This window comes from Corylus avellana, chromosome ca8 (genome assembly GCF_901000735.1).
Source record: "Corylus avellana chromosome ca8, CavTom2PMs-1.0".
Classification (NCBI taxonomy): domain Eukaryota; kingdom Viridiplantae; phylum Streptophyta; class Magnoliopsida; order Fagales; family Betulaceae; genus Corylus; species Corylus avellana.
Window position 1 is genome coordinate 1,995,408 of NC_081548.1, and position 11,082 is coordinate 2,006,489.

An 11,082-nucleotide genomic window follows, 5' to 3' on the forward strand; every position below is an offset into this window, starting at 1 on the left:
TCATAAAATTTTTAGTGGGTGGCTTATGGTCATCCCTGGAGCACCTTGGGTAGGAACTCCGATGTGCTCTAGTGGCTTCTCTGGTGCACCAATCATGACAAGCTTTCTATGTGACTTCAACAGGCCAATTAGAGGCAGGAGAGGATGTTTTGCCGAGACCGTATCAATGATACCATCCAATGTGCTAAGGGCAGCATACATATATACGTACAGTTGATAAAGTCAGAAACTTACATATAATATACATAATTGGTAACTCTAATATATAAATTAAATGATTAAATTCATTAATCAATTTTTCAGTACCTAGCTGCATCTGATCTTGGTCAGTGCTGACCAAAAACGAGTGGGCACCAAGATGTTCCAAAACTTCCTTCTCCTTCTTCGGCGATGTACTGATCATCATCACCTTAACCCCCATAGCTCTAGCAAACTTCACAGCCACATGGACTAGCCCACCAAGGCCAACCACGCCCACTTGCATGCCGGGTTTGTCAAGTCCATAATATCTCAGGGGGTTGTACACGTACAGTAATCCCAGCACAAAGGAGGGGAGCATCAGCATCAAGCGGTAGGTTGTCTGGAATACAGACCACAAGGTGCTTGTCCGCAACCATGATGTCGGAGTAGCCACCGTATGTGGTGGTTCCATCGTGGTACTTGTCGCCATAGGTGACGATTATTTTTGGGCAGTAATTTTCAAGGTTGTTGCAATAGTCATCGCAAGAGCAACATGCTCCAACCGCATAGCCTACGCCAACATTGTCTCCAACTTTGAATTTTCTAAACCCTAAACAACCATACTTAAGCAATAGAAACGTATGCAATAAAACAATTATGCAATATATATATATATATATTTGCCTCATGTAACATTACGCAATTGTTTAAAACTTGATAATTATTTTCTTAAAAACTAATTAACTCTTATTTCGATTTTTAGAAAATAATATCTACTTAGACTAGAAAAATGCCTAGAAAACACAAGGAAACATTTTGAAAGCAAGTATATATGAAGAAACAATTGAAAGAGCAACAAAAAACGAAAATGTATAATGATTAATGATTGTGTGGGTAATGTCTATGCCACACGGGTGTGTGCTGGCGTATTCGGTGAGCTAGCCTCTTAAATCTTGCTGGAAGACAGTTCCTGATTGTGGCTTCTCAGCATGAACAGTGAGGTTCAAGAGAATATCGTTTCCGCCTTTACAAACCGACAGTCCAATATATATATATATTGTGGTGCTAAAGAATTGATCTTCTGTTGGAACTCTTCAAATGTCGGCTGACAGCATGTGTTTTATATCTATATCTATCCACTATGTCAACAGTCTTGCGTGGGGGAGTCCTGTCTTTCCTGGAAAATCCCAATAATTCAATTGCACAAGGACTTCAAGTGCCAGCAAATTTGGGTTTTTATAACTCTTTGTATGAAATTGTCTGGTGTCAATCTTGTATAAGTAGACAGCTGCTTATAGAAAGCCAACTACTCCCTTTTATGAAAGTATCAATAAGAGTTATATATATATATTCAGAATTAAACTTTTGAGTTGTGAAAACTCTGTTTTTCCTCTGGTGCGACATCAGAATTTAGTGCTGGAAATGAAAAGCTTTATAACACCTCTTCAAGCAGTGTGATACGTACATGGATGCAGGAGCTTAACGAATCTCACAGATGGAGAAACAATAGACAAAATAAATAGTTTTTAGAAGTAAAGAAACAAGTTCAACGACCCACAATAGACAAAATAAATAGTTTTTAGAAGTAAAGAAACAAGTTCAACGACCCCCTTGAAGGCTTGTAGTTATCGAAGGTGCTTCAGAATTGGCTGATGCTACAGGTACAGGATACATGGAAACAGGCATTTGTGTTGGAAGATTTGGTGTTGTAGATTCAAAATTAAGAACATGAATTGCTTGCCTAATGGAGGGCCTGAGACTTCGATCAGGGTGAACACACCAAAGTCCAACAATCATTAAGCACTCGACTTGTTTTTCATCAACATTATTTTGCAGCTTCCCATCCATGGCCAAAAGAAGATCTCCTCTCCCATAAAGATTCCAAACCCATTGGACCAACCCTACATCAGAATCCACATCAATAGGATGACCTGACCTTCTTCCAGTAACAATTTCTAATACAACCACCCCAAAGCTATACACGTCTGATTCTTTACTAGCTCTACCTGTGCTTATGTATTCTGGAGCCATGTATCCTAATGTTCCAGCCAACCCGGTTGTTTGGGGACCTAGCTCGTGATCCATAAGCCGAGCTAATCCAAAGTCACCAAGCTTTACAGTGAAACTAGAGTCTAGCATGACATTGCTGGATTTTATATCCCGGTGCACCACACATTGCTCCCACTCTTCATGAAGATAGAGCAATGCAGAAGCCAACCCAAGGGTTATCTTGTATCTCACTGCCCAAGGGAGAGGGCTCCTCTTGCCAAAGAGGTGAGCATCAAGGCTACCATTTGGCATAAACTCGTAAACAAGTATGAACTCACCTCTATCATGGCACCATCCTATGAGTTGCACAAGATTCCGGTGCCTCAGCCGGCTAATGATTTTCACCTCAGTGATGTATTCTTTCTTCCCCTGTTTAGACCCTCTTGAGATTTTCTTCACAGCGATTAGCGTGTCTAAATCAGTTAAATACCCTTTGTAAACCGCGCCAAACCCTCCTTGACCCAACTTCCTCTCATTTGAGAAGTTGTGAGTAGCTGAAGCAAGCTCGTTATAAGAGAACCTTCTTGGTCCCGCTCCTCTTTGTAGGTCTTCGTTTATGGATGTCAAGTTCATTGCCTCTGCTATTCCTCTTCTCTTTTGATTATGCCTGCAGAATAATATTGCAAATGCTATAATCGATCCAGCTATCAAAACACCACCAGAAACTGTGAGACCCATGATTAATCTTATATTTTTTGCTTTCTTTCCACCTGTCTCTTTAATATCCAAGCTTGAGCTAAATTCCCATGACAGAAGTGTATGTCGTTCAGGATTCAAACCGTAAGCAGCTGAAAATCCAATTGTGACCCACTCAGGCAAAAACTTTGAGAGATCAATATGGTGGGAAAGACTAGAATTCTCCTGAGAATTAAAAGTCCTTTCGTAGGACCAAGCGACGCTCAAATTCTTGGTAGAAGCATTGTAGGTGATCCATACATCAGCAGTGTCTCCACTGTGGAAGCTGGCATTCCAAGAGTTGTAAGTGGCAGAAGTAATTGAGTTTCTGTTAATCCCCACGTGCTGAAACGGAGGATCCCATTCAATGTTCGAGAGAGAATCGAACTCCACCACAACAATTTGGTTATGAGATGAATGAATGGTTGTGCTGTTGAATAGGCCTAGATAGCCACCTCCTGAATTCGGTGGGATTTCAAACCCAGGAGGAGCCAAGAAAAATGCAAGCCCATCACTATAATCAGAGCGCCCAAGGGTGTCAATAATGAAAGAGAAATGAGTTGTGAAGTCAGAGAGGTTTCCAGTATTGGAGTCCCAGAGTGGAACCCTCTCCACATAGGTGGCCCAGCCAACACCGAAAAAAGAATTGACTTTGTTTAACTCAATGGCTCCAAAAGAAGGTCCAGCATCTCCATGATATAGTATGTTGGACGCGTTGGATTCAAAGCTAGATATGTTGAAAGAAACTGAATTTGCAGAGGGAAGAAGAAAAAGCAAGAAGAAGATCAGTGGTAGCTTGAATAAGCTAGCTGTAGAAAATGGTGGCCATGGCTTGGGAAAGAGAGATCGACAAGGAGAAGAGAACTGCATGGGACAATTAAGTTAAAGAGCTATTGCATTGAATTAAGTAACACTCCAACTGTCCTTTCTGTTATATGTTGCTCAGGTTTCAATTTAATTTGGAAGAGACTAATATATATATAATGAAGGTGGGTGTGTGTTGAAAAGAATGAAAAAAATAAACAATACAAAAATAAAAAGGTGGAGGTCTGAGATGAGACAAAGGTGAAAAAAAAAATAAAAAGAGAGAAGAAAAAGAATGAAGGTGGGGTGTGTGCGTGCGAGGTGGGGAGTGTGGAGAAAAAAAAACACTTAAAACACACATAGCAAATTATATGAAGGCACTTGGAAACACCTTGCAGCATTCCATAGAGACACTTGGAAGCATGAAATGTTGTGTAATGAATGATTTATAATGATTCATGCTTTTTGTACTAAATAATCGTGTGACTAGGGGTGTCAAGGCGGTTACGGTTAGTGGTTAGCTAATAACCGCTAACTATAACCGCCTTAGCGGTTAGTAGATTTTACTAACCGCAATCGCTAACCGCCTAGTGGTTAACTGACGGTTAGTGGTTAGTGAAATAGATAACCGCCCGCTAACCGCTTTTTCAAAATTGGACCATTTTTTGGGGCCTTTTTGGGCTTCTTTTTAACCCTTTTTTTTTTTTTTTTTTGGTATTTTTAGTGTCTTCTTGGGCCTAATTGCAATAAAAAGAGCACATATTGAAAAATCAAAAATATTTGACCTAAAATTTACATTTACTTGTACTTTAAAAAAATTTCTTTAATATTAAATCATAACTAGTTAACCCTTTTTTTTTTTTAAAAAAAAAAAAAACAACATATAAAAAAAAAAAATTTCAACACAACATATAAAAAAAAGTTCAGAATTCAGACAACTGTCACAATATATAATGATAATACATGAATACTTAAATTGTATTTATAAGTAACACATTGGTCATTGTTTAATCAAATGTCAATTACTTAATTTAATATTATACGAATCATATCATCATTGTACATTAATAATATGATTCACTTGAAGTCTTGAATAAAATATTTAAATTGTCATTGAATCATATAATTAAGTATTGATATTATACATTTATATTATTCATATGCATGTGTAAACTTATATAGACTTATAACATATATAGACTTATAAGTTTATAACATATATTGAAAATAAGTCTCTAGATATTTAATTGTTGTATTAGTATGAATTGATATACTTATGATTTATGTCATATTATATATGTATAATTTGTTATTATATAATTAAATGATTTAATGATCAATTGATCATGTAATATAAGCATATAAATTATAGTGATAATATATTAATACTCAAATTGTGATTTAATTATTTTTTAAAAAAATTGTGATTTAATGATCAAGTGATTATATGATATAATCATATAAATTACAATGATAATATATTAATACTCAAATTGTGATTTAATTATTTTTTTTAAAAAAATTGTGATTTAATGATCAAGTGATTATGTTATATGTATAAATATTTTTATAATTATAATTATAAAAATATATTATATAAAAAGGCTGTTAGCGGTTACGGTTAGTAAACCCAATAACCGCTAGCCGCTAACCACTAAGCGGTTATAGTGGTTAGGCGGTTAATACTGTTAAGCGGTTAACGGTTAATGGGCAGTTTTTAACCGTCCGCATTGACACCCCTACGTGTGACTGTGTGAGTGGTGTGACTGAAACAAAAGAATGAAATAAATAAATGAGGGAGTGGGAGTGGGTATGGAAAGGAGAGAAAGAAAAGGAAAAATAAAAAAATTAAAAGAAAGAAGAAAAAGAATGAAGGTGGGTGTGTGTCGAATCCGGTCCATAGATCGTCCCTTTGGAGACTAACCACAAAGTCGCAACCTATTCGATTCAATACTCAAACAAGTCATTTATAATGACCGTATACCTCTCTGGGTCCATCTTGAGCTAAACAAAGCATATATACATAATGGAAAGGAAATAATACAATGATAAGTCTGACGAATTGATGAGTAAAAATGCATATGGCGTACATGTCATTGGATAATGAACTTAGTTATTTATAAAATCACATGTAGCGTTATGATGTGACAATTTATCATGAATACAATATAAATATACTATATGCAGTAGTATGAGATTCAAGTCATAGTTCAAATTATATAGTCTACCCGGTATATATATTCTTAGCAGGGTTGACGCTTTCTCAAGGAACCTGTAATACAATACCGATATTTCAAATATTGCACGCTATTGTCTATAACATTAGCAGCCCAACCGAGTCCAACTACGAATAGTGCACACTATTAATAATGTATATTCTGTAGTGACCTGTCAACCAAACATAATTGTGCCGTAACTAAGGAGTAAGGAGAGTTGGTAAGAAGTGGAAAATGGCAAAGGACGTGGAAAAAAGTGATCCAAATACATTATTTATGCCCATCGATTGTTGAACATGGAAATTGGTGATCCAATTTGAACGTGTGAACAACTAATTGGTCCATATGTTCATATTACAAAGGGAAACGAAAGTGTCTTTTCTTTCTTGTTCTCTTTTTCCTGCGTAAGAAGACAAGTTCTGGCCTCTTCTTTTCCTTTTTATCTTTAGGGGAAACTTCACTAAGCCCCCCTGAACTATACCCTAATTTTTACTCATTTTTTTTATAGTTTTAATACTAAATAATAAATTCTCTAAATTTTAATCTGCAGCTCTTGGGAAGTGATCCTAATAGTAAATATTTTTACAAATATTGTAAAAATATTTACTCAAGTATTTCAAGATTTTTTTTTTCTTTCAAATTTTAACTGTTGGTTTAAAATTAATGGTTTAAATTTTATCATATCAAATAAATATAATAATTACTCAATTAGTAATTATTAAGATGTAAAAGTGATAACTCCTGCGTTGATATAATAAAATTCAATCATTGAATTTCAAACCAATTGTTGATATTTAATGAAATCTACTTAATAAAAAACTCTAAAAATTCTAGAAATTCTTGATCCTTGACTTCAACTCTAACTAATCCCTTGATAGGTAATTATTATGATTTCAAGGGGATTTTACCAAAATATTTGGCTTCGGGTTCTTAACTTATACTATTCAAGTGTGTATGAGATATTACACTTTGTTTGGTCACAAAAAAATAAAAAAATAAAACTTTTAAAAGCAAGAAAATAAAATGTCAAACTAATACCTAAATTTGCAATATTATCTTAATTACAATCTCCTCTCCAAACTATAAAAAATTTACAAAAAATATTCGTTTTGTAAAAAAATTAAAAGCATTTTTAAGGGTTCAAAAAGTTTAAAAATAGCCAAAACGTACTTTTTGTAAAAGCTTTAAAATAAAATTTTTGCTTAAAAGCTATTTTCGACTTAAAAGCTTTATTTTTCAAACACAATTTCAAGCATGCTCTTATTCACTTAATGAATTTACAATACAAAAGTCTATTTATTTATAGAGCTTACACATCAAATATAATCTTAATCAAATCCATCAATTTAGAGTAATTCAATCTTATCAAATTACTAAAGTTAACCATTCTAATTTTCACAAAGACAATACAATTCTCATCAACTTCATAATTTAATATTTGAAAATTATGCCTCCTCAACAACTGGTACTATGCATTTAATAATCCAGATAAAAATACTTGAGTATAGTTTTTAAATTGAACTTATACATTAAGTTGAACAAAATGTGATGTTTGATTTTTCTGGATTATTGTATAAGTTCAATTTAAAAATTATTCTCAAGTCTTTTCTTCTGGATTATTAAATGCATAGTACCATCACATTTTGTTCAAAACAAGACAAAGTGTTTGGTAATAAGTGGGCAGAAAAATAAAAAAAATAATAAAAATAGCAAACTTCAAGTAAAATACAGCACATTACGTTCAAAGTACATAAATAGATTAAATGTATGTTTTTTTAAAACTACATGTCTCATCTCAAAAGCCAGTGGCGGAGCCACATTGCCTCTTGGGGGTGCCACGGATTTTAATTTTTTAATTTTTTTTTGGTTTTAACCAAGGCACCCTTCAAATAAAAAATAAAGAAAAAAAAAATCTTTTTACAAAAAATTCTATTCTTTTTTGTTTTAACTCATGGCACCTTCAAAAAATTGTTTTAACCCACGGCACCCTCAAAAGATTCTAGACAATTTTTTTTTTTTTTTTTTTTTTTTGTATTTTTATCTTTTTTATATAATGTCGACATGTTACATTTTTAATATATCAATTTGAGCACATATTTATGAACTTTTATAAATATTTTTTGTAATGTATATATATTGTGTGAATTACCAAATTTTTAGGGTAAAAAAAAGTTTTAAGACGCAAAAAAATTTTAGTATCACATTCAATATAAAATGGCTGACTCCACCACCAATAGTGGAGGACTTCTTTCGTGAGGCACGAAACAGTGGAGGACTTCTTTCGTGCATATACTTTTCACAGTGGAAGACTTCTTTTTTAAAAGTCATGTCCAATACGATTATTGCAGTAAAAGATAATTTTAAGAAATGAGTGATAACAGGGGACCAATGCCACTCACGTTTTTTCTATTCCCATACCAACACAACTTGTCAAACAAGGGAATGAAATGTGTGTATATAATTGGTTCACTTTCCGTTTGTTAAAGGCTTTAGAGGTTTTAGTGGAAATATATTTTTTTGACGTAAAAAAAAAAAAATTATAAGATTTTTTTTTTTGAAAAATGAAAAAGTATGGATGTTTTGTATAAAAAAGTAAAAAAATTTTGTTTTGTAATGATTTTTTTTTAACAGTAATAAAAAGTGATTAGTATAATATAAAAAGTAAGAATGTTGAGAAAATGAAAAAGTAGGATAATAGTATCAAGTCTCAAAGGCCTTTGCCAAACGAAACCTAGGAGTTGTTTGTTATCAATTTGTGGTAAAAAAAAAAAGAAAAAAAAAAAGAAAGAATAATAATTAGTATAGAAAGTAAAAATAATGATATTGAAAAGTGAAAATTTTTGTTTTATAATGATTTCTTTATTTGAATAGTAGTAAAAAATAAATTATATGATATAAAAAGTAAATCAATGGCGGAGCCACATTGCCCCTCACGGCACCCCCAAGGATTTTAATTTAATTTATTTTATTTTATTTTTGAATTTTTGGTTTTAACCCACGGCACCCTCAAAATAAAAAATAAAGAAAAAAAAAATCTTTTTACAAAAAATTCTATTCTTTTTACCCTCAAAATTCTTTTTCGTTTTAACTTACGGCACCTTCAAAAAAATGTTTTAACCCACGGCACCCTTAAAAAATTCTAGACAATTTATTTTTATTTTTATTTTTTTATCTTTTTGATATAATGTCGATATGTTACATTTTTAATATATCAATTTGAGCACATATTTATGAACTTTTATAAATATTTTTTATAATACATATATTGTGTGAATTACCAAATTTTTAGAGTAAAGAAAATTTGTAAGATGCAAAAAAAATTTTAGTGGCATCCCCAATATAAAATGGCTGGCTCCGCCATTGCACCTTCGTTCCTTTTCTTCTTTCTTTTTATTTTTTTATTTTCCTTTTCTTCCTTCTTTTCCATACTCACTCCCACTCCCTCATTTTTTTATTTATTTATTTATTTTTTTTCAATCACACACGACTATTGTTGATGATAGGTTTCTGAGAGATGACATGGCACACTTCATGAGGAATAGTTGGGATGACAGGTGATAGGAGGATTGAGGAATCGTCGGATTGCTGAGGTTCTGGATGACTGAGGAATTGTTGGATTGCTGAGTGATAGGATGATCGAGGAATCGTCGAGCTACAAAAGAAGGAACAATAGGATCAGAGTTGCCGATGGTATGCCGGCAAGGGATAGCTCCGATACCTAAGTCAGTGAATTGCTTAGAGAAAATATAAGCGCAATGAGAGCTTGAGAGATTATTGCGATTACCAAATTATGAATTGGAGCTTTTCTTTTATAGCCATCAGGTGGTAGTTATACACTTTGAACTATGACTTGAACCTCATATTATAGCATATAACATATCTATATTGTATTCATGATAAATTGTCACCTCATAACGCTACATGTGATTTTATAAATAATTGAGTTCATTATCCAATGACATGTACACCACGTGTATTTTTACTCATCAATTCGTCGGATTTATCCTTATATTATTTCATTTCCATTATGTATATCTGCTCTGTTTAGCTGAAGATGGACCCAGAAAGGTATACGGTCATTATGAATGACTTGATGTGGATCATTTTTGAGGAGTTGGACCATGTCTAGCTCAAGTTTGTTTGGGATGCTAGCAGATCTATTTGTGAAGAAATTAATGATCAAAAATATTTGTACGTTATATTTGGTTAAGCATAGGCTTTAATTTCATTTAGAACAAATTATGAGTAATTTGTATTATATTTTGATGACCGGTCTTTGACCGCTACTCTTGGAGACTTATCTATGTAATGATGGTTTAAATTTCACTCAACTTGTTATGATTGTCGTTTTAAATTGTTATTATCTTTGTCCATTAGTCAAAGTCTTTCGGTGCGGTCTTTCTTCAGAGCTGATGAGAACCCTGAGTCTTGTTTTTCATGCAATAAGGTTGGGAGACCAACCATGAAATTAACAATTAATTGATTTCAGTAGAATGTTACAAAAATTACCTGGCCCTGGAGTGGGCACAAAAGAACTGTCAGTTACACCTAGGCATGCTTGACCACTACCTACCGACCCAACTTCTTCGATCATATCTCCATACCCAAGATCTCCTTCAGCGAAACGAGCTGAACGAACACAAACCTCACCTGACCGCAGACAACCTATAATGCCGACCAACATCAGACGCGAACTCCACAGCCCGTGCTACCTCCAACGACTTCTCCGACAAGTGAAAACGTGAAATGGAAGGGCTAGAGACCGAACCCGTACCCAAACTTGACTTGGGACCAAGAACTGCAAAACCTGATCGTGAGAAGACATTGGAAGAGCTTGAGTTATTTTTCTTTTAAACTTTTTATCTTTGGACAGTACTTATTGCACTTATTTCTTTCTAATTGGTTGTTGGTTATCATGATTTTCTTGTTCTTTTTGTCTTGTGTTTTCTTGTATACTTCTTTCTTATGTACTTGGGGGCACTAAACGTTGTTTTTTTTTTTTTTTGGATATATTGATTACTTTTTTTTGAAACATATCATACTCATTCATTGATAAAAGTTGTGAGCCTAAAGCTCTCACAAATAAAGCAAAAAGCTCTGAAGTAAATTATAGCCGAAGCTAAAGATACAATCATCAACAACAGACCAAATCAATCAA

At 33.5% G+C, this 11,082-nt stretch overlaps 1 protein-coding gene and 1 pseudogene across 1 annotated transcript; both read right to left on the bottom strand.

The window, feature by feature from the left end:
* Positions 1-869, bottom strand: LOC132189526 (probable mannitol dehydrogenase; annotated as a pseudogene).
* Positions 870-1,779: 910 nt separating this feature from the next.
* Positions 1,780-3,774, bottom strand: LOC132189527 (L-type lectin-domain containing receptor kinase IX.1-like). Its single transcript, XM_059604268.1, has one exon. It carries the CDS (start codon positions 3,772-3,774, stop codon positions 1,780-1,782), a length of 1,995 nt encoding a protein of 664 aa, XP_059460251.1.
* Between the last annotated feature and the right edge of the window lie 7,308 nt (positions 3,775-11,082).

Excerpts from the sequence above, each read along its gene's own strand:
- LOC132189527 (XM_059604268.1), bottom strand. The coding sequence starts at position 3,774 with ATGCAGTTCTCTTCTCCTTGTCGATCTCTCTTTCCCAAGCCATGGCCA.